Raw genomic sequence first — 24,531 nt, 5'->3', positions numbered from 1 at the left:
CTAAAGTGAAGACGTGTAATGAATGCAGTTTCCTGTAGTAACTTGTTTGGTGGAGGTTTGATTTTAACAAAGAAAGTAAAGAACATGTGAGCAGTTGTGATTTGATAAAGTTTCAAGCTGTGTTTGAAACATCGAGTGTCTTTCACAGATCAATGCGCTGTACAGTAACAGCTCTTTTACTCATGAATGTTTGAACCTTTTCAATGCCACACAGTAACCTCCAACACCATCTCTCTGTGTGTGTGTGTGTGTGTGTGTGTGTGTGTGTGTGTGTGTGGTGTGTGTGTGTGTGTGTGTGTGTGTGTGTGTGTGTGTGTGTGTGTGTGTGTGTGTGTCATTTCAGACTGGGAGGATTTGTCATGTCAGACATGAATTTGTCTTCAGTCAATTTCTCTTGCACTCTAACCTCGTATGAGGAGAATCCCCTCCTGACCAACTACATAGTAGCTGCAGCCCTCTGCATCACCATTAATTACATCAATGGCACCCTGATCCACACCTTCAGAAAATATCAGGTATAAACTCGTACATTGTTGTACAAATCATGAAAAAAGAGTAGTTTATCACTCTCACTGTGATTCATTTTCAGATTTTTCTATGTAAAAAACGACATTAGGAAATATTGATACAGTGTGCTTCTCTGCAAATAGTGTATTTTTATGCATCAAGGCATGCCTTTAAATCTAGTCTTTTACTCCGTATTATTGAAATAAAATAAAAATCATCTGCTTCTGGAAAACATGGAAGCTTTCTTTAAAGGTGTAAAATTTCAGGAAAATGTGATTAAATCAATATTAAGTAGTTCGAATAGTTAAAAATCCTTATTGTAATACTTTGTGTCAGTTATTGCTAACCGTAGAGTCTGCTTTCAGTACCATGTAGTGAAAATCTTTTCTTGCCCATTTGCAGAAACATCAAATTGCTTTAAAAGGAATCCTGTTTCCCTCACATGTGTGGATTCACTGTTTTTACTCTACAGATCTTACATTCAAACCCTCGTTACATTCTCTTCATCCACCTGGTGATCAATGACATGATGTGGCTTTTCCTGTCAACTCTTCTCCTCATCATCAGTTACGCCCTGCGCATCTTCTTCGTGCCTTACTGCATCATCCTGCTGATCATTTCCATCATCGTCACCCACAACTCCCCATTAAATCTGGCTGGCATGTCAATCGAGTGTTACATCGCCGTCTGCATGCCTCTCCGTCACGGGCAGATCTGTACAGTCAAGAAAACCTACATTCTGATTGGTTTGATCTGGGCTGCCAGTGCACTCTCTATCCTCCCTGACCTGTTCATCCTCCTGGCTACAGAGCCTCTGCAGTTCTTTCACTCTAAAGTGAGATGCGTTAGAGATTTCGTGTTCAGAAGCACATACAGCCTGAACAAGAGGGACGCTTCACACATTGTTTGTCTTGTCGTGGTCTGGCTCACACTCATATACACCTACGCTAGGATTATATTTGCAGCCAAGGGACTAACCGGTGACATCAAAAAAGCCAGAAACACTATTCTTCTTCATGGTTTTCAGGTGCTGCTACTTATGCTGAATTATCTGAGGAACATTTTTGAACGGAGCTTGTTTTTTTTATTCCCAAACCGGGAAAGTCAAATACGATTTGCTGCCTTTGTCATTGTCCAGATCATACCACGGTTTATAAGTCCCATCGTTTATGGACTGCGAGACCAGACATTCAGGAAATATGTGAGAAGGTACCTCGTTTGCCGTGAGAGAGGAATCACCCACCCAGAAAACACCACTACTAAAAAGGCCTCACTTAATGTTACATCTGTGTGACGCCCACAAGTGTATGGTCACTATTGTAATTTTTTTGTGAATTGTTTTTGATGTAAAAGACCTGATTTTATGGTGGTATTGCACTTTTCATTTAGAGTTTTGGACAATGTAATTGCGTGGCATTGCCACAAGGGAGAGATAGGGGTGAGTGCGATAGGCCGTTGCAACGCGTCTTGGCCTCAGACGAGGAAGAGCCTGCAGACCGAAAGCAACTGATGTCTCCTGTCTCTGCTTTTCTGTTAAAAAAAACAGTTTAAAAACAGACCCCATCGAAGGCCTGTAACATAATTTTGGTGGCCCGTACAGGGATCAGCATGCTACGAGGGTGACTGCTGATTCTTTAATCAATGAACCAGAGACAGCCATCACAGGGCAGGCGTGTTGGAACAGCAGACGTGCAACTGAGGCAGCAGAGGGACCTGTGTCGAGGAGGGGAACCCCTGCTGGAAAGGTGACGGGCTGCGTGGTTGAGCTGATTGCACTGTGAGGAGTTGCTAGCCAAAGGACACACAATGGAGGACAGTGAAAGAAAAGAACTGGCTTGGCAGATCAGAAAGAGTCTTAATGCACTGACAGCAGAGGAACTCTTCCAGATTGCTACAAACATCACACCAGTACCTGATGTGGACCCCGCAAGTGTACGACGTGGTGATGAGGAAAGTTGTTTTGATTATGTTTGTGCTTATCTGCGCTGTAAGACATTGCTTGACTTAGAGGATCAGGGGTTTTCACACCTACTGTTGTTGAAAGATGCTATTATTCATCTCATTAATAGTCGTACAGCTGAAGTATCTCACCTTGTAGTCTCAAAGGAAAATGTTGTTACTCTCACAACACTTAAGCACCCTGAACAGAGTGATGTACTTACCTCAGCTATATTGCCTCTTGAGTCTGCTAATCCACAAACAACAGAGTATGAAATGCTAAAGGCTAACTACGAGGCACTTGGTAAAAAGTTAGCAGATTTACAAGTGACATCCGCAACACAAGACACACCCACCCCCACTATTACACAGTCACTCCAGCCTCGAGCTGAGAATGTGACAAACAGCCTCTCCACCACAGGCATGCGACAATCTAAGCCTGATCACATGTTTTCCCTAACAGACCTGCCATTTTTGCAACGCAGAGAGTTTAAAGTACATGGTGGTCAGGTTGGGGACATTGCATCTGACATTAGCTACCATGGACTGTGTAAGCAGATTGAGGATGGGCTCAAGGTGAAGCACACAGAGGGAGAGATCATTCAAGGTGTGCTCCGTATTATCAAGCCTGGACAGTTTAAGGACATGTTGATCAGTAAAGATGACTTGACCCTCATTGAACTCAACAGCTTACTATGTTCACACCTGAGTGAGAAGGGTGGGAGTGAGTTATTTCAGGAATTGTTGAGCACTAAGCAACATGACCATGAAACTCCACAACAGTTCCTCTACAGGATGATTGGACTGAAGCAGAAAGTCATGTTTGCATCCAGGCAGGATAACATGGACGTTGCGTATGAGACACGTACGATCCAAAATGTGTTTCTACGCACCATTCATCAAGGTCTTCTACCAAAATATAGTGATATTCGTAATGAACTCAAGCCACTACTATCAGACTACAGTGTGTCAGATGAAGCCTTGATAAGGCAAGTGAACAAAGTGTCAAGTGAAGAGAGTGAGCGACAGCGAAGGCTGGGATATTCCACTCGACAAAAGGTAACACATGCTCATACTGCTCAACTTGAACCGGCTAAAGACACTGAAATGACTGACTGTAAATCTAAGAGTAAGAATAAAGTCATAGAAGAGCTGGCTGCAAAGGTGGAAACCCTGACCAAAGTGGTGGAGTCTCTCACAGCCAGTCAGGCTCGTGAACCCACTGTCAGTGTGCACACCCAAAGCAGAAGCCCAGACAAACTGCAAAACAGTACGGCTGTCCCAAGTGTATTGAAAGCGGGGCTACTTCATGCACTCATTGTTTTATCTGTGGGGAGACAGGTCACAGGGCAGTGGGATGTCTCAAACGAAGCCAACACAGAAGCTCTAGTTGGCCTTCTGCTGATACACACACTCCCAGAACCAGTGGACAGCCAGACCCAAAATCACGAGGTATGTGCTCAGAAGAGTTTGCTCATGTCAGAAGTAGTTGGGCGACCCTTCCAACGAAAAATGCAGACACAGGGGCAAGTGAGAGAGTGGCACAGCTTGTTGGAAAGAAATGTAAAATCAAATGTTACATTCATAGCTTTGCAGTGGACTGTTTATTGGACACAGGTGCACAAGTGAGTCTCATTGATCGCCAGTGGGCAAAAACCTACCTCTCTGACCACAAACTCCGGCCACTGACAGAACTTATTGGAGATAAGGCTCTTAGTGTGCTTGGTGTTAATGGCCAGCCATTACCCTACGACGGCTGGGTGGGCGTGATGGTGAGTCTCCCAGAGAATAGTGACCCAAACTTGACTGTACAAGTCCCCTTTTTAGTAAGCAGTGTGCCCATGGACTGCCCCCTGATTGGTTTCAATGTAATTGAACAGCTGATACTGGGGCCAAATGCTAGTACAAACCTCATACCCACCATTGTGAGCCTCCTGCGCAGCGCAATGAACCTCCAGGATGACACAGCGACGGCACTGGTCAACTTCATCCAGACCAAGCTTACCAGTGATAACGTGGTCAGCCAGAGTGTCCTAAAAGTGGGCCTGTATGATGTAGTAATCCCAGCTGGTCAAGTTAAGTATGTTAAGTGTAAAGTCTCCTCTACAGTTGACAGGTCCAACCCCCTCGTGCTCTTTGAGCCAACTGAGAGCAACCCACAACTGCAACAGCTTGATGTTGGCAACAGCCTCCTCACAGTTTGTGATGCCAGAGTCCCATATGTCAAAGTACCTATTGGCAACCACACTAAGCACGATGTGACCCTCACCGGCTGATGTATCTCAAATACCCCAGCAGTGCGGTGAAGATCAAGCAACACAGGAATGGGATCCACCTGTTGATGTTAGCCACCTGACTGAAGACCAACAAACTGTTGCCAAGAAAATGTTAAGGGAAGAGTCAGGGGCTTTTGCACGTGATGAGAATGACATGGGGTGCATTCCCAGCTTGGAAATGACGATAACACTCAAAGACACAACCCCAATTCAGAAATCGTACACCTCAATTCCAAAACCCCTTTATAAGGAGGTTAAAGGGTATATTGAGGACCTCCTAGCAAGAGGATGGATTGTAAAGTCTAGATCTCCTTACTCTGCACCAATAGTTTGTGTGCGGAAAAAGGATGGCTCCCTAAGACTCTGTATAGACTATCGTCTCCTGAACCAGCGCACAGTACCTGATCGCCACCCATTACCAAGAATCCAGGACCTCATTGACACCTTGGGAGGGTACAACTGGTTCTCCATTTTGGACCAGGGAAAAGCCTATCACCAGGGCTTTATAGCAGAAGGATCCCGCCATCTGACTGCATTCATCACCCCCTGGGGCCTTTATGAATGGGTGCGAATTCCCTTCGGTCTTACCAACACACCTGCTGCATTCCAACGCAGTATGGAAGAAATGCTGGCTCCCCTTCGGGATGAGTGCTGCATCCCATACTTGGATGACATCTTGTGCTACGCCAAGACTTTTGAGGAACATGTGGAAGGGCTGAGGAAAGTCTTGAGAGCCCTGCAGAACTACGGAGTCAAACTCCGGCCGACAAAATGTGACCTATTTAAAAGAGAAGTGAGGTATGAAGGGGGCTTAGTGTCAGCTGAAGGAGTACGCATTGATCCAAAAGATCTCGAGGCAGTGTACGCCCTGAAAAAGGAGACACCTGCCACAGTGGAAGATGTGAGGAGGATCGCTGGGTTCCTGAGTTACTATCGCTCGTATATCCAGGATTTCTCGAGAATAGCAAAACCCATCTATGAGCTTTTGCAACCCAAGAAAACCAAAGAGGAGCATCTTCTGGGGAAGGTTATAGGACAGAAGGGGAAAGGTGCACAGTTACCACCCAAAACACCAGTTGAGTGAGCAGAGAAGCACCAGGGTGCCCTGTGTAAGTTGATGGATATGTTGGTAAACCCCCCTGTACTTGCCTACCCGGATTTTGAGCTTCCCTTCGTCCTTCATACAGACGCATCTGATAAAGAACTTGGGGCCGTTCTCTACCAACATCAGAGTGGGAAGCTAAGAGTGATTGGATACGGCTCCCGAACACTGACACCGGCTGAAAAGAATTACAGACTCCACTCGGGTAAGCTTGAGTTTCTCACCCTCAAGTGGGCTGTCTGCGAGAAGTTCAGGGATTACTTGTTCTATGCCCTGTATTTTACCATCTACACAGACAACAATCCCATAACTTATGTCATGAGTACCGCCAAGTTGAATGCGGTTGGGTTCAGATGGGTGGGAGAGCTATCAGATTTCAGGTTTGATATAAGGTACAGACCTGGCAAAGTAAATGTTGACGCAGACACCCTGCCGAGGAGTCCCCTTGACATTGACATATACGTCACTGAATGTACAAAAGAGCTCTCCAAAGAAGCTGTTGCCGCTACTTGGGAGGGATGTGGAGCAGGCAAGCATGGAGATGTCGCATGGATCGCTGCTCTGGCTCTAGCACAAGGTGACCAGCTTGAACCAGTAATCCAAGAAATGGTCACGCCCATCAATTTGGATGAACTACAAAGGGCTCAAAGAGCAGACCCTGCGATAGGTGAGATCATGAAAATGAAAGACGCAGATCAAAAGCTGACAGATGACATGAGACGGAATGTGAGCGGTCCGGCAAGGAAAATGATGCATGAGTGGACAAAGCTGAGCTTAGAAGACGGAGTTCTGTACCGTAAGACTGCAGAAAAGCGCCAACTAGTCTTACCAGCTAGCTTCAAATCCCTGGTCCTGAAACATCTGCATGATGACATGGGGCATGTCGGGGTAGAAAGAGTTCTCAGCCTGGCGAGGCAACGGTTCTACTGGCCATACATGAGGCGAGACATCGAAGCCTAAGTCACCCGGCAGTGTCCGTGCATCAAACAGAAGAAACCGGTGACACATGTCCGAGCTCCCATGTCCAGCATTACCACGAGCTCACCAATGGAATTGGTTTCAGTTGATTACCTCCACTTAGAGCCAAGCAGGGGCGGATATCAGTATATCCTAGTTGTGGTAGACCACTTTACTAGGTATGCCCAGGCCTATCCAACCCGCAACAAGAGTGGTAAAAACTGCAGCTGAAAGGATTTTCAGTGATTATATCCCCAGATTTGGCTACCCTTTAAGGCTGCACCATGATCAGGGGCGGGAGTTCGAGAACGAGCTTTTCCGGACTCTACAACAGTTGAGCAATGTGGGGCACTCTCGAACAACTCCGTACCACCCTCAGGGCAACCCAGCTGAACGCTTTAATTGTACCATCTTGCAGATGCTGAGGACCCTGGGTGAAGAAAAAAAAGAAAGATGGAGAGAGTATCTCCCACAGATGGTTCATGCGTACAATTGCACGCGCCATGAAACAACGGGTTACTCACCATTCTTTCTGCTTTTTGGTCGACATCCACGAATGCCAGTAGACCTCCTGTTCAAGTTGGTTACTGATGGAGAGCCACAAACTGCAAGAGGTTATGCTGAGAAATGGAAAGAAGAGTGAGTGAGTGAGTGAGTGAGTGAGTGAGTGATTCGTTCGCTCGCTCAATGATTCAGCACAGAAGGGAGGGGGTGAGTGAGTGATTCGTTCGCTCGCTCTATGATTCAGCAAAGGAGGGAGGGGGTGAGCGAGTCCTGAGTGATTCGCTTACGCTTACGATTCAGCACAGGAGGGAGGGGGTGAGTAGCTCAAATGTGTTGTTAGCATGTTAGCAGCGCGATGCTACTCTGAACCGAGGAGCTATTTTCTTGATGTGAGCTTCTACTCAGGGTTTTTTCTTCCAGTTCAGAGCAGAAATCCTTTTGTTACGAAACTGGCTGTTGTTTTTTCCCCCCACAATTTTAATTATAAGCTAGATATATTTCTACTAATGGAATTAGTTTGCTAACAGCAACAGGGATGAGTCAGTGAGTCAGTTGGGCTTGTGAATCATGATTCACGAGTCAGTAAAGTGATTCTCGAGTATTGAACGATTTGTTCACGAATCGAACATCACTACCTGTCTCTGCTTTTCTGTTAAAAAAACAGGTTAGTGGTTCAAGTTTGCTCACTGCAATGTACATATAAAGGCAAGAAACCTTTTTCTGTCTTAGTTTAAAGACCGCGAATATTGTGAGAGAGTGTGTTTTCACCGATTGAGAGAAAGCTAACTATACCGCCATTTGTAATGGAATTCACTGCAAAAACTCAAAATCTTACCAAGTATATTTGTCTTATTTCTAGTCAAAATTATCTCATTACACTTAAAATAAGACACAATCAGCTACAGGGCAACATTTCAGTAAGCTAAAGGAACTTGTTTCAAGACAGTGAATCTTGAAACTAGAGAAAAACTAGAGATTTTTCACTTGTTCCACTGGCAGATTTTTTCACTTAATACAAGATATTTTAGCTTAAAATAAGTGAAAAAATCTGCCAGTGGAACAAGTGAAAAATCTCTAGTTTTTCTCTAGTTTCAAGATTCACTGTCTTGAAACAAGTTCCTTTAGCTTACTGAAATGTTGCCCTGTAGCTGATTGTGTCTTATTTTAAGTGTAATGAGATAATTTTGACTAGAAATAAGACAAATATACTTGGTAAGATTTTGAGTTTTTGCAGTGAAGCCGCCATTTCACTCTTAGTCTAAATAGGCAGCTGGTCTTATTACCTGTTTTATTTTGTGACAAACGCAGCTCTTAAGACGCTTCTTTTATCCTGACATTATTGGAAGTTACAGTTGAATAGGACCTACCCAGTTCTTATGTGTCAAATGTAAATAATCTGATGTATACTGTTTGTGGATGATTGTGAACTGTTTGTGAGCAATGGAAGAACATTTTTGTTTATTGGTTACAAATGTAATATGTTGTTTGAATCTGTTAAAGTATAAGGAATGTATAATGGTATATAAGCGGGTTAATTGCAGTGTTAGTGGTGCTGCACAGAAATGTTTTTGATGCTGAAATGCACTAGAATTGGTTACAGATTTATTGTAAATAAGGACACTCATATACAATGATTATTTTGTAAGTTTATTCTTGCGAGAGTGCAAGGTAACCAAAAGGGTTTGAGCTATGGACCTAATTGAATGTTTGTGTTGTTAAAAGAGAAATGTGTGTGTCTAAATGAAAAGAAAAGGACGTTGTTAAATTCTGTTAATAAACCAGACGAGGAAGAGCCTGCAGACCGAACGCAACTGATGTCTCCTGTCTCTGCTTTTCTGTTAAAAAAAACAGTTTAAAAACAGACCCCATCGAAGGCCTGTAACATCTGCAACAGTATAAAACTTTATTATTAACTTAATTTGTGTTTTTTATGCTGCAAATAAATAAATAAATACTATTGCTTGATTTTATAAAGCATATTTCTTTTTTCCGGGGGGGGGCTTATAATTATTCAATGAAAAGAAAATATCCACTGGGATTAGTCAAGAAATGATGAGACATTTTGTATAAATTCCATGTTAATGTGCAATGAAAACACTAAAAGTAAAGCAGAAAATACTCACCACCAGCCTTCAATGATCAGAGGTTAGTTTGGGGTTTACTGTGCATCATGCTTTGGTAATAAATAATAAATAAAGTCCTCTTAGGTCAGAATATGCTTCATTTTCTTCTCTTCTTTTTGGCCTTTTTATCTTATAAATTAAGGATAATGAAAATTGCTGTGACTGATTCATATATTTTTAAGAAACTGTGACAAAGAGCATTCATGCTTCAGACTTGGCCTTTGTTGGGGGATTATACATGACTGGTCCCTTTACAGCAGGGGTGGGCAACTCCAGGCCTCGAGGGCCATGTCCTGCAGGTTTTAGATCTCACGCTGGGTCAACACACCTGAATCAAATGATTAGTTCATTACCAGGCCTCAGGAGAACTTCAAGAAATGTTGAAGAGGTAATTTAACCATTTAAATCAGCTGTGTTGGATCAAGGACACATCTAAAGCCTGCAGGACACAGGCCTTGAGGCCTGGAGTTCCCCACCCCTGTTTTACAGTAAAAGCAATGAGTTGGTACAGCTGACAGAGATTAACATTTATTTTTCTGTTATTTTTTTAACCATTTGATTTTTTTTTTTCAAATCTCATATTTGAGACCATAGCAATCACAGCAGCACCATCACTGTCATCATCAGGAAGCTTTCCCTCCTGTGATAAACACTGAAACGCTTATAAAAGCTCCGCTCTCACACTGCCTGCCTTCTGTGTTTCACCTGCACTCAGGTAGGTCCTCATTAAAATCTCTGCAGTGTGAATTTGTTTGCATGGCAGCAGTTACTCTGTTCCTTTATTTATATGATTTAACTATATTCTATGTTTTAAATGATATTCTAATTTAATGTTTTAAATATTATTTACCTAAATGTAAAATTTGAGGTCATTCACATGTAATGGAGTATTACTACTATTACTAATATTGCCATTCTAGAGGCATCATCCATGTTCATCCATCCAATTTGAATGTATGTGAATGTTAGATAGAAAGTGTGTTTATGGGTAAATGAAGCAATTTGCATAAAGCCCTTTGAGTGCTCAGGTAGACATTTATTAACATTATATGGAATAAAACTGCACTAACTGAAATAAAACCACAATTTTATAACTTTGTGATGAAAAGGAAAGAGCATGGCAGTTTTTATTTAATCAAACATTTATTTAAACACAGACCCAGACCTAAATGAATCTGCTGTTAACATGTATGATATTATAGTTATAGAATAACTGAGAATGGTTTGAGTTTTGGCCGACGCTCATGTCAGACAGGTAATGGGGGAAATCAAAAAAATCTGATCTGTTAAAGCATCAGCAGCTAAGACTAAAATACAGACTCAGAACAAAGTATGAAATTCATAATAATGTGGCAGTAAAATTGTAAAACTCACACCTCCTTTATTTTAGAGGAAAGTGTCCACTTTTTAAATCGTGGTATGCAAGATTTTTTTTTTTAACTGATTATTAAAATTATGATACTACTATTAATGTAGTTGTACTAGGATGAGTTATTTAAACAGGTATTGTGTTGTCTGTGTCCATCCTCCCTCAGGTCTCACATGTGAAGAATGAGCTCACTGCTGGGTCTCAGAGGCAACATGACCGTCCCTTATCAGGTTCAGTTAAGCATCTCCAGTAAATAATTAAATCAGTTAAAATATAAATCTATTGATATTTAAATAAAATCCTAATGTTGATTTACTTTATGGTGTAAACAAATTACTAAAACTTGAAAGTCTGCTCAGTAAAATGTACTTTTATCAAGGCTACAAGAGGAAAATTCAGTCCAGACACTATCACCCAAGTAAACAATGAAGATGTTGTTTGCTGTTATTCTCCGTTTCCTGTTTCACGTGTGTGCTAACAGACACCAGAAGCAGATAAACTGAATTTCTTGTCTCTCGTTGCTGGATCAGCTGCTGCTCATCAGAGATACTTTCACCACAGCGTTTGTCAAGAACCTGATCGTGGTTCTGGTCTGGCTCACACTCAGTTACATCAACGGCACCTTGGTGGTCACGTTTTTTAGACACCAGGTAAACACACAGGCACACACACACACACACACACACACACACACACACACACACACACACACACACACACACACACAGCAGCTTATTTGTCACATATTATTATTTATCCTGTCATTTATAATTATTAATCCAAAACATGTTATTAATATGATATTTTGGTTTACTGGCCCTGCAGCGCCCACAGAACATACACGTCACACACATGTATGAACTGATAAATGTTTGTTTAGTGCATACTTACAGGAAATTACACAAAACAATTTAAAGATGTCATTATAAGGTCAACACATAGAGAAAAACAGTGACAAAAAAATAAGAAGAAAGTACCAAAACACACGTACAAAGCATGTTTGAAATATAGATACAGCAGAGATTTTGATATTTGATCTTGCTGTTTCAAGAGTGTGTGCTTCACTGCACTCCAGTAAGACACTGAAGGCATTTTGTACTAACAACAGCAGCAAAGACAAAGCTGACCGTGAGTGACATCAGGCACCTGTAAAGGTTTTTTTTTTCCATTCACTCCATATTTGATGATAAGGCCGGTATTATTTCTGCTGCTGAGTGAGTGATACAAAAATTTGGAGGGTTGTAAAAGTTTCTTATTGTTATTCGTCCTTAATGTGTCTAAAAACAGAGGACGTTTTATTTTTATGGAATTTAGAAAAAAGGAGTACATGAAACCGCAGCTAATAAAACTGTTTTTGAGGCAGTTTTCCCCCCAAACTCTACTTACGCCCGTCACTCTTTTCTTTTCAGTCCATGGAGAAACAAAACTCTACAATAGTCTGAACAAAATCTCTATTGCTGTTAAGCACAGAGTCATTCTGCTTCCTCTCAGCTGCCTCTCTATAGAGGTCGCTGTGACTCTGTTCGTTGGGTAAACTTTTGTCCACAGCTGTGATTTAAAGCTGGAGTTCACGATTAATGTGCATGTCTGGAAATTTGCAGTGAGGTTTGAATGCATCAGATGTGAAGTGATTCATGTGCCTCTACACCAAACTCACCGAGGAGTGTCACACAGAAGTATCACAGCACAGGACATTTCACTCCTTCTGTTTCCTCCTTCAGACCTTTCATGACGACCCTCGTTACATCCTCTTCATCCACATGGTGATCAACGATGCCATCCAGCTGACTGTCACCATCATGCTTTTCATCCTCAGCTACATCTTCTACAAGATTAACGTCGCCTTCTGCTGCTTCTTCATCCTGGTGGCAGTCTTCACCACCAGAAACACCCCTGTCAACTTAGCTGCCATGGCCATCGAGCGCTACATAGCCATATGCAAACCTCTGCGGTATACCCAAATCTGCACCGTGAGGAGGACCTACATCGTCATCGGGATGATTTGGTTTATCTGTGTGGCTCCTGATATTACAGATCTGTTTGTAACACTTGCAACCGAGTCTCTGAGCTTCTTTCATGAGTCGGTGTTCTGCTTGCGCCAGAATGTGTTCAAAGACCCAATCCTGGCGTACAAAAGGCAAGCCGTTGATATCATCTACTTCTCCTGTGTGTTTCTGATTCTGGTCGTCACCTACTTGAGGATCCTGTTTGCAGCCAGAGCCCTCTCCACAGATAAGACATCAGCCCAGAAGGCCAGGAACACCATCCTCCTCCACGGGGCCCAGCTGGCTATGTGCATGCTCTCCTACGTCTCTCCTAGCGTGGAGGTGGTCCTGCACATCATCTTCCCAGGTTGGATCCTCGAAATCAGATTTGCAAACTACCTGATCGTCTACATCCTGCCCCGTTTTCTGAGTCCAATCATCTACGGTGTCAGAGACAAGAAGTTCAGGGAGTACCTCAGGATGGACTTTCTGAGCAACAGATGCAGAAACAAAGTGAAGAAAGTAACGCCCGAGGACAAAGACCACTTATAGAGACTTGTATAGTGCTTGAAGAAAACCTTTAATTTGCAATGTTTTAATGTGAAAAATAAATACATAAAAATGTATTTTATGTTGACAATCCTGGCAAGTGCAAATATCTAATTTCATGTGGTCTGAATGTGTGAATGTCTCAGAGATTAAGGAGAAAACAAACTGTTCAAAGGAGCGAATGCTTATTGGGGAGGCCACGTCCCAACAAATTAAATCAGGGATTAAAAAAAACTCATTTGTGTGGGAGAATAAAGGACAGATTACCCAAGACCATAAAAAATGTTTTTATGGTTTGATATGAAGCACTGACTTTTTCTGTGTTAGCAACAGTTCAGACTCTTTTCTGTTTTGTCAGCTGCAGTTTGGACTCCAGTACAGACGCCTCAAAGAGGTCAGCACATTTCTTTTTCCGCTACACTTTTCGTAAGAGTTGTGTTCACTTTCATTAAGCCAAACCATTTTAAATGTGGCACCGATCTTCAGTGACAGAGATAAACTCCAAACCCAGCATGCAGAGGAAGCACATAGACTAATTTATCCTTCAGGATACTGTTGACACTGCTACACCGAGCAGCACCTCTCCCACATGTACAGTCTCAATGGAAAAAAGCTCCACCTTGTGGCAAAATCTATTCTCTGCTGTAAAACCTACTGAATGAAAACATTCTGAGTTTATTGATGTCTCGGTTTATATTTATTTTACAGAGAAAGGCTGCGTAACATGTTGAAGTCTGTGTTTCTCGCAGCAGGTTTCCTGGGGTCATCCTGGTGTACTAACACCTGCCCAGGTTTACTTGATAACCAATGTTGGCCTTTTTCTAATACTTCGCTAAGACTCGCAGTGAGCAGGAAGTCAGTCAAGCAAAATAATGTTGCTGATTATATTTCTAACACAAATCCAGCTCACCACCGTCTCACGGACTGAAACTGCAGAATGGGACACTGAATGAAATCAAATGCAGCCTGAAGGAAAAGCAAGATCAAAACCATCTGATAAAACCTTTAAAAAAAGTTTCAGCTGACCTCAAAATCTGCTTTTTTAATACCAAAAATAATTTTACCCTCATATTACAAAAATTAAAATTAGAGCTACGTGCTTTTGAAGTCACATCATTTTTGACTCCTCATCACAGGAGATATCAAAATGAATGAAAATATAATACTGAGTCAATTATTCTAAAACCAAAATCTTATTTTTGTTGAGCAACAATTTATATGTATCCCAAGTAGGTTAAATGATCGAAATGAAAGGTCTCGATTTAATCTGCATTTGGACCCAGACATGATTTCTTTTTATGACAAAATAATTTCCAGCATTTCCATCTTGGTGTGGTTTTTTCTGACTTTATGGTCTTCAGCAGCTTTGGACATGGATATAATGTCTTTACATTAAACACAGCAACATGTTGTAATTGCCTGGCTGCATGACAACAGTGATGTCCTGACGTTTGCACCACTCAAAGCTCCAGTTTTGAAATTAGTCATCTGACATCATCCTGTAGAGGACGGATCATATTTAGGGGGCTTATCAGATCCAGCAGGCCCAGTCAGGGAGTCAGCAGGTGAGAGGCTCTGACATCTGTCTGTTTAATGTCTTTGCACATCACTCTGTGATTGCCATCTCTTTCTATCAAAGCTTTAGGATACATTAATGCAATATTTAAATTATGAATATTTCCTATTTTGTTGGTTTGTAAAGGCTGAAAGTTGTAAAAAGGTTTTTCTTCTGTTCATTTGTATATTTTCTCTGATGATATTAACATATAAAATGTGAATGTTGATGTATCGGCAGTGAAACAGAATGATTTTTAAATCTAACAATCTCTCTTTTCTTAGTGTGTGCATATGAACATAGGTTATGTTGTGTTTGAGTTACTCACAAAAACAATGTTTCTGCACTCTTGAATCTTTTGTTTGTTTTTTAGAAGAGAGAACAGAATTAGAAATGACCTCTGACCTTACTGTAAAGAGCAGATCTGTGCACAGGTGTGTGAAGGCTAACATGTTTCTATCCTCATTATTCTAAAATGTTATTATAGCGTTACCTTTTTCACTATAATACTTGTGCTAATAATAATAATTATAATAATAATAATAATAATAATAATAATAATAAAACATATCCATACCATGTACTTTAACATATTCCAGAAATGTGTCTTTTTTTTTTACTATTGATCAAAGATTTATCATTAATTAAAGATGCAGTGTGTAATTAATAATTGAAGAAGTTCATTAGTATAACTCTTGTATAACTGTAGGTTTTATTTCTTTGCTCCTTCAGACAGTGAGAAGGAGGAGATGCTGGTCATGAACTCCACCTCCACTGGGCCTCTTTACCCACTGGTGTCAAATACCACCTCTGTCCAGACACAAGGTGTTAAGGAGAGCTTCTCAAGCATTCTGACCAAGAACATAGTGGCCATGCTGGTGTGGCTGGTCCTCAGTATCATCAATGGCAGCATGGTGCACACCTTCCAACGACACAGGTACTCAGAGCCTCAGGGATACACAAAAACGTATTAGAGGACAGCAAAACTCCCAAAGGTTACATTCTTCTGCCTTCTTCCATATTAAAATGTTTTTATTAAGAAAAGATGCACATGAGAAGTCAGATGTTGGACACATTTAACCTTTGAGTTTCGAGTATAATGCTGCATGAAAAGTCTGTTTGATATTATTTACTCTGGTATAAAAGTAATGCTCTAGCGAGGAAGCACCCTCACCTCAAATGAGGCATTTTCAGCACTGAGAATACATCCAGAGGTGACCCTTCGAACTTGTGTCCAACACACGAGTAAGGGCGAATTCAGTCCAGAGCTCTTATGTGAAAACAGCTTTAGACTTCGCTGCATTAGTCCAGTTTAATCTCCAGTTTAGCAATAAAAAGCCTAAACTGGTTTGAAAAGAGAAAAGGAAGAGACATTTCCTGGAAAATGTTCAAAAATAAGCAGATGAATCCAAAGTAGGAAAACTTGCATGTGATGATATGGTATACACACAAACATAAACCACAGCATCTGTCTCTCAGCTCTCAGCTCTTTGTTCTGACCCTAGTCTCTTCTACGAGAACCCGCGATACATCATGTTCATCTCCATGGTGATCAATGATGCTCTGCAGCTAACCCTGGTGACAGCTCTCTATGTGATAAGCTACATCTTCAGGAAGATCCATGCCTCTGTTTGCTGCCTTCTGGTAAATCACAGCAGCATCAGTCAAGCCCATCACATATGTTTTGCATGTCATGTCATCCTTCTATGGGATCCTGACTACAGACCATCTAACGTAAACAGAGGAAAGGAAAACAGTGCTGCATCTTCACAGGATCAGTATGAATACTGTTATTATTGATTTATAATCCACAACAGGTAGTAAAGAAGAATATAACTCTGTGATCTACAAATTAACTACTATACACCGTTGTTAACCTTTGTGCTCTCCCTCCACCCTCCTCTCCCATCCTTAGATCATGACAGCGGTCCTCACCACGCGCTCCACCCCTCTCATCCTGGCCGGCATGGCCGTGGAGCGCTACATCTCCATCTGTTTCCCTCTGCACTACAGCCAGATGTGTAACATCCCTCGCACTCTCCTCCTCATCTGCGTCATCGTCATCCTCACCATCACCCCGCCCATCACCGACCTCCTCATCACGATCGTCAAGGAGCCTCCGAGTTTCTTCCACACCAAGATTTTTTGTGACCACTCACTTCTTTTTCGTGACCAGTTCATTTACTACAAGAACTGTGTGTTTGACGGGACTTACCTCTCCTTTGTGGCCCTTGCGCTGCTCTACACCTACTGTAAGATCATGCTGACAGCGCAGGCTGTCTCAACAAGCCTCGTCTCTGTGAAGAGAGCCAGGAACACCGTGCTGCTTCACGGGGTGCAGGTGGGTGTCACACCATGAAAAAGCATTTATGAATTGACACCATTCACCAAACATTATCATCTGCCTTTATCACTAGTTCCCCCTTAAATGTTCAAAGATGGTGTGATGAAGAGCAACGAGATTTTTAAACCGTTTACTTAATTCTATCTTGAATTTAAAAAAAAAATTCCCAAAACAACAAACAAGTAGGAGGTGGAGACAGAGTGTGGAAGGTGCCATTTTTAAAAAACTGAGACTGTTGTATAATTGCTCCAATTATCAGGGTACTACTCAGTTTACTGGGGACAGTTTGTTTCTGGCTGATGGGAAGGAAGCTCTGCCCTTAAATCCATGACGAGCAATGCAGATTTCAAACAGGCCATGGAACAGTAGAGCTGATCTTCACCTTTGTGGGACTTTTGGAGGCATCGTGGGAGTTTGACCGTCCAGTCTACATTGTTTTGTAGATTTGGAGAAGGGTTACAGCCGAGTTCCCCAGAGCCACCAGTCTGGTGTACTGCGAAAATTCATCGGTCTGAGAACCTGATTTTATTCATGAGTGATGGGAAGGTGGAGAGTGAGTGGACTGGAACAGCATCAGCAGCAATGTGGGCATTGGAACAGATTTTGATTTATTAGTCCATCTACATTATAACCCTCAGCTATGGCAATGAAATCTGAGTAAGGTCATGAATACAAGCAGCTGAAATGAGTTTGCTTCATATGGGTGCATGGGCTTAGCCTTAGAGATGGAGTGAGGAGCTTAAAGATCTGGAAGGATGTTGGAGTAGAGCTGCTGCTCCTCCATGTTGCATCCTCTTTACAGTAAGGTCAGTTGATGTGGTTCAGGCAGTTGGCCTCCTGGGAATCTGAACTGGAACACCATGTCTTGGCTGTCCTGGAAACACCTTCCAGCTGGAGCTGGAACGTGTGGCTGTGGAGAAGAATCTGGAAGACCCGGCTTTGCCCGCTGCCGGTGCAACCAGCAACCTACAAAGAAGCCAGTTTTGCCTCTTTGTCCTTTTTTGTCCCTATTGTTACTTTTACCACATCCCCTGAACAGTTAAAGGAACATATATCTGAAAATATCTGAGTCCAGAGGCATAAATCAGCTTTATCTACACTCTGTTTTTGTTTCAGCTGCTGCTGTGCATGCTCGCCTTTGTGGTTCCCTCCCTTCAGGCGGCTCTGATCTCTCTCTTCCCTCAGCTGAGCCTGGAGATTCGATACATCTTCTTCCTGCTTGTCTACATCATCCCTCGCTTCCTGAGCCCCATGATCTATGGCTTTCGTGATGAGCAGTTCAGGAAGTACTGGACCCGATACCTTTCCTGTCACGAACACAGCGTGACTCTGCTCAGGCTGGCGTCACAGAAAATGAACCCTCAGGTGAAACAATCAGGGAACCTCAGCTCAACCTGACCACAGTCTGCTGCACACAAACAGCCCACTGTGTGATCATTGTTTCACCTGTTTGTCATGCATTCATGGATGGATAGATTTAAATAACATCTATAATAATTAAAGCTCAAAGTGCATGGGCTGATGTGCAGATTAATACATTTCCAGTGAAATCTGTATTTTTTTGTCATCCACGTGTGTTTCTGAATCAAAGCGCGACCGAAACACTGTGAAATTTGTCTATAAAAACTTTTAAACAAATCATAAAGGTAGTTGTGATGTTTTATTCTTGTACAACTAATCCTGAATAAAATAATGCTTTAAGTATCTAAAAGGGCAATCATTTAAAAATATATATGTAATTAACTGCAAAACCATTTTTATATGAATAAAGTTTATATAATTGTGTCGGAACACAAATCAACTGTCAGAGGTCAAAGCAAGAATACTTGTTTTGTTTTAAAGTGAGTGACCCTAAAATTAACCACAGTGATGTCAGCAGTACTGAGCAGATCAGCATCATTCCTAAAACACCAGGTATCAGCTGTTCTCGTGCAGAGGAACTGGACGAAACAGGTCATTTCCTAATATAGCAGAAGCTGGTAGAGCACGAGGCGTAACATGCCGACGTTTTGTCACGTCCCGCGGCGTTCCTGAGGAACACCAAAGGAGACCTTCGGCGTTCTTATGGTACGTGGCGGGTTATGGCTGAAATCCAGTGCAATGACGCTCCCTCGGTAATAGCCCTGTATTCCAGCCCTAAACCTAACCTTATTCCTGATCTTAACCAGGGCTTTAATGACGTTAAATAGCGTGTTTCTAAGCGATTTGAAGAAAAAGAGCAAACATGTGTAGATTCAGTCCAGACAGTTCTCATTTTTCCGAGGTCGTCATTTCGGAACGTGGTGGGTAGCCGGAAACTTAATATGTTGACGATTTGTCACCTAGCGTAAAATGTTACGCTTTGGGAGTGAGAACGTGTTGAACACAACAAACACATAAACTGCAGGAGGTGCTTATACCTGCCCTAACCCTCACCAGCTGCAGTTAGTAATCTCTCTTCCACAGCATGTCTGTTTTCCTTCTCTCACCTCATCTGGTCGCAGCAGATGGCCCCGCCCCTCCCTGAGTCTTGTTCTTTTGGAGCTTTTTTCCTGTTAAAAGAGAGTTTTTCCTTCCCACTGTCGCCAAAGCGTTTGCTCACAGGGTGTGGGTTTTCTGAATTGTAAATACCTGATCATGCTGTTTGAATAAAACCTCATTTAGATCTCTCATAATATTCTTGCACAAGATTTCTGATAAACAAACTCACAGTTCACAACTACACACAGTTTTCAAAACGTAAATGATAATCCACCCTCTGGCCTGTAGCTCCCCACCTCTCCAGGATCATCTCACATCACTACGGCAGCGAAATCTATATAACCACACGTCTTCCTGTTCCTCTCACTTCTCACACGCAGCTGCACAGCCTGTTACATCAGCACAGGCCAGAACGGTGTCGTGTTGAAGTAAGTCGTTTTTGCTTAAAGACTTAAGAGTAGGAAGAAGTAACTTACATCTGCTGTTTGCTGTCTTTTAATGCTGAAGTTTTGAATTTTTTTGTGAAAACATATGAATGGTGATCATTTTAAGAATAATGAACAAATACCAACAAGTTTTTGGACTTTAGAGATGAAGTGGTGTTTATGGCAGGATATTTAAAAATTTTCAGGGCATCTGAAACTGCAGAGTGACTAAAAAGTGCTTATTACTCTTCTTGTTTCACTTATTTTCAGTCCAGTCCTTGAACCTAACGATTTCAGAGAAAGCTTTTGTTCTTTTCTTAAGCATCATGACACTGACCTATGAATTGTTCACGCATTATATAAAAAATCCTAACTCAAGTGATGAACCAGTGTTGTGTCTGTGCACAACAGACTTTAGACACTAGGACTTGAATGAAAATAGAAACATGAATCCAAATGTCACATTTTTAGTCCAGTTTGTCATCAGGATCTATCACCATCAGTGTGGAGGACAATAAAGGCGGTCGTGATAAATATTGACTTATACAGTCATAATGTACTTCCATTGTCTCATTGTTTTTTACATGTTTTGTTTTTGGTGGCTGGCAGTGATATTTCAGCAAAATTCACCAAACTACATCTTATTAACATGTAACACAATGTTTGTTTTGATTTTTCTTTTGTCTGTTTTTCTTAAAATGAAATTCTTCCTTTTGTCATTTCTTTTAGTTTCATTCAAATCATGATTCTTGTTCGTGATTTGAAAAAGAATCATGAACAACAGAATCAAGTTTCTGTTAAAAACATGTTTTATTTGTCTCAGTGGTTGCAATGAATGAAAAACACCACTTGAACCTTGTGCTATATGTGGAGTTGTTTCTCTGAGTTTCATCTTTCGTTCTGTTTTAGGTGAGTTCGGTTTGTCGTGTCCGAGCAGGACGAGGTGTGACATGAACACAACCAAACGCCAGGACAGCTTCAATGACGCCTTCACAAAGAACTTTGTCTCCTTTGCTCTCGGCTTCATCATCAACTACATTAATGGGATGTTTGTCTATACCTATTTTAAGAGTGTTGTCTTCCAGCAAGACCCCAGGTGTATCATTTCCTTCTACAAGATTTCTATCACATCAATTTCAATAATAAATCAAAGAAAACTGAGAGCAGGATGAAGTTTGTTATTATAATTTGATATTTCTGCTACCTAACATTGGGACTGTTTTTTGCATCTGTTGCCTCGTTTTGCTCTTTGGTCCTCTCCTGCCCCGTCTCCTGCAGGTACGTGCTTTACATCCACCTGGTCATCAATGACATGATTATGCTGACAGTTACTGTGATGCTGCAGATCCTCACCTACACCACCCCCCTGAGCTTTGCTCCCTGCTGTGTCATGCTGCTCATCTCAGTGACAGCCAACAAGTAAGTATCTGTGCGAGAGACAGTATAACAGTTTGTACATAGCCACTGACCATATTATTAGGTACACCTGAAAACTGTTAACATACATGAAGCGTGGGTGACAAAATATTCACTACGCTTTTAAATGAAATGCAGTATTCTGCTATTATTTGTTCAATTAAAGTGGACAGTCAATGTGCACTTTAAGACAGTCTGAGCTGTACTCAGACTGTAGGGAGAAAGAGAGAATCACAGACGTCATGAGCAAATATAAACCTGTGTGTTCTAACTGTCTTCATGCAGGAACAGTCCTCTGAATCTGGCCGGCATGGCGGTTGAACGCTACATTGCTGTTTGCCGGCCTCTCCATCACTCTCAGCTCTGCACGGTGCAGCGAGCGTACGCTCTGATCGCACTGATCTGGGCTGTCTCCTTCATCCCCTCCATCTCAGATGTCATCATCCTCCTCCTCGTCCAGCCCCTCTCTGTCTTCACGAAGAACGTCATCTGTTACCCCTCCTTTGTGTACAACACACCGTACCATGAGACACAAAGTCTGGTCATCCAGGTGACATGTTCGTTTTCTACGTTTATGGCTCAGTTTAAATGATTGGTGGATCAAATCAACTTGAATTCTCTCCCTCAGGTCCTCCTGTTTTCTTTTGTCTTCCTCACTTTGATCGTCACCTACATGAAGGTCCTCTGTGCTGCTCGGGCAGTTTCTTCTTCTAACCAGGCCTCTGCTAAAAATGCTCACAACACTATCCTGCTGCATGGAGTCCAGCTCCTCATCTGCATGCTGTCATACATTTCTCCCTTCATCAACCTCATTTTAGTCACAGCCTGGCCCCATAAGAGGACCATAATCCTATTCACCACCTTTCTGTTCACCAACCTGCTTCCACGTCTGCTCAGTCCACTCATCTATGGTGCCAGAGACCAGAAGCTCAGCAGCCACTTCAGGGTTCACTTTGGCTGTAAAGGTTTTAAATCTAGAGGGAAGAGCAGGAAGTGCAGGGTGCCAGAGAAGCACTGACTCTAAACACACGCTATACCTAAAAAAGTGTGGTTTGACCTGATTTATCCAGTGAGCACAGACGTTGATTTTGGTCTGAATCAGGTTTGTCCAACTCCAGGCCTCGAGGGCCGGGCCCTGCAGGTTTTAGATCTCACCCTGGGTCAACGCACCTGATTCAAATGATTAGCTCATTACCAGGCCTCTGGAGAACTTCAAGACATGTTGAGGAGGTGATTTAGCAATTTCAGTCAGCTGTGATGGATCAAGGACACATCTAAAACCTGCAGGACACCGGCCCTCGAGGCCTGGAGTCGGACACCTCTGGTCTAAATGAAGCAAATTAATTGACCTTATGCACATTTTTATGTAGGTGCAGTCAGAAGAGTTTGTGGCTAAAACTTGCCTACAGTATAGATTTGTACATGTACCCTGTCAGGCACACAGCCCTGTCAGCTCTGGCTGCAAATGCAGAAGCCCCACTTGCTAATGAAACATTCTGATTAAGAGGGGCAGCCAATCAGAAGAAAGAAAACGGGATGAGACAAATGATGAACTGAGTGTAGGGTAGGATTTGTTTTGAACTTTGACTCATGTGAAGTTGCTCAAGTGGAGTCTGTGATTAACAGTGTGGTGATAGAAGCATTACAGCAGGTTAGGTGTTCCAGTTATCAGAGAAGATGACAGAATTACTTATTGCACCGCACGTAAAATTCTGAAAAATGTTTATGAACAAAATAAAAAAGAGAAGCAAAGACGTCCATCGACCCAGACTGAGCTGTAAAACTTCATCATGCACACTAGATGGAGCCCTCATCACAGACATGCAGGAGCTTTCCAACATGGAATGCTTACTGTACAGACTCGCTGTGAGAGATAAGACTTCTGTTTTATTTACTAGCTAAATGTAATTTTTGATTTGAAAATTTCCCTTTGATTGCCTAAATATTGAAATAATGTACTACTCATATACCCTTACAAAGCAAAAATAAAGAACACTCAATGAACAGGTCAATAACGTTCATAATAAAGTGTAATAGTAATAATGATGTGTACTTAAGGTATGGACAGGAAGGTTACCTTTTCACAAATGTTTAAATTATGAAACTGAGTGAAATATCTGTTGTTACAAAACACAATTTTTCCAGTCTGGTATGTTAAAAACCCAGGTCTGCACACACTGCGCTTATTATTTCTCAGGAATGTGTTTTTCCCATGTTTCCTCATAAAAAAAATTTGTGTAATAAAAAGGTAAACAGAACATTTAAAAATATATGAGAAAAAATATAAAAGGAAAGAAGTATGACCCATTATCTCAATGAAATGCTCATTTCTGTATTATAACTCCAGCGAGCAGCAGATCAGTGACATAAAAAGATTGTAGATGTGCAAATGATGAGAACACTTTGTGAACTGGACAGTTTTGCTGAATATTTGAATCAATTTGGAATCTTACTGAATGTCATCATGACTCATATTCCAAATTTCTGTGTGCCACAGCTTGTGCAGAATAAACCTTTGTAATGGTTTACGGCACTCGAATAAACAAATGAACAAATACATCTATTTATAAATATATTATGAAATCAATAGAGACTCATGCTCACATGCTGAGATTATGAGGTTGTCAAATGTAGGTAAAGAAACTGATACAAAATGAGCTAAAATTAGTCAAATTCACAAATCAGGATAGCGAGATGATGCAGGAAGGAGGAGAAGAAGCTCAAGATCACATGTGGGAAAAAAAGCTGTGGAAAAGATGTAAGTGGACATATAAGCCTGTTACACTGTGGGCCACACACAGCGCACTTTGGTTCAGACCTAAAACAAATCAGTTTTCTGTCAGTATAAAGAAGCTACACATTTAATCCCTGAGATATCTTAATGTAAGAAAAAAGTCCAACTAGGAAACTTACTCTCAGTTTTTCTGCACAACAAAGAAATGTTGCTACAGCAGATAAGAGACATCTGTCAGCACATCACTTTGGGCTTAAACTGCAAGAAATAAATATGTAAAATTATAG

General features: G+C 41.7%; 4 protein-coding genes across 4 annotated transcripts; all 4 read left to right on the top strand.

Annotated features, from left to right (window-relative positions):
- The first annotated feature begins 368 nt into the window (after positions 1-368).
- On the top strand, positions 369-1,801 carry LOC146710356 (odorant receptor 131-2-like). Its single transcript, XM_085457991.1, has 2 exons — positions 369-515; positions 980-1,801. The coding sequence occupies exons 1-2, from the start codon at positions 369-371 to the stop codon at positions 1,799-1,801; spliced, it is 969 nt and encodes a 322-aa protein (XP_085314117.1).
- Positions 1,802-10,958: 9,157 nt separating this feature from the next.
- Positions 10,959-13,313, top strand: LOC146710355 (odorant receptor 131-2-like). The gene is made up of 3 exons (XM_085458112.1): positions 10,959-11,006; positions 11,307-11,426; positions 12,498-13,313. Exons 1-3 carry the CDS (start codon positions 10,959-10,961, stop codon positions 13,311-13,313), a joined length of 984 nt encoding a protein of 327 aa, XP_085314238.1.
- Positions 13,314-15,614: 2,301 nt separating this feature from the next.
- On the top strand, positions 15,615-18,607 carry LOC146710354 (odorant receptor 131-2-like). The gene is made up of 4 exons (XM_085458111.1): positions 15,615-15,802; positions 16,371-16,509; positions 16,781-17,206; positions 18,326-18,607. Exons 1-4 carry the CDS (start codon positions 15,615-15,617, stop codon positions 18,605-18,607), a joined length of 1,035 nt encoding a protein of 344 aa, XP_085314237.1.
- Positions 18,608-21,044: 2,437 nt separating this feature from the next.
- On the top strand, positions 21,045-22,630 carry LOC146710353 (odorant receptor 131-2-like). Its single transcript, XM_085457990.1, has 4 exons — positions 21,045-21,142; positions 21,373-21,513; positions 21,796-22,060; positions 22,139-22,630. Exons 1-4 carry the CDS (start codon positions 21,045-21,047, stop codon positions 22,526-22,528), a joined length of 894 nt encoding a protein of 297 aa, XP_085314116.1. The 3' UTR covers positions 22,529-22,630.
- The last annotated feature ends 1,901 nt before the right edge of the window (positions 22,631-24,531 follow it).

Source organism: Copadichromis virginalis, linkage group LG5 (genome assembly GCF_057382275.1).
Source record: "Copadichromis virginalis isolate Kocher_CV1m ecotype Utaka linkage group LG5, C_Virginalis_male_GT1.1, whole genome shotgun sequence".
NCBI lineage: Eukaryota > Metazoa > Chordata > Actinopteri > Cichliformes > Cichlidae > Copadichromis > Copadichromis virginalis.
The sequence above is the reverse complement of the archived record's forward strand: the minus strand, read 5'-3'. Positions and strand labels throughout refer to the sequence as shown.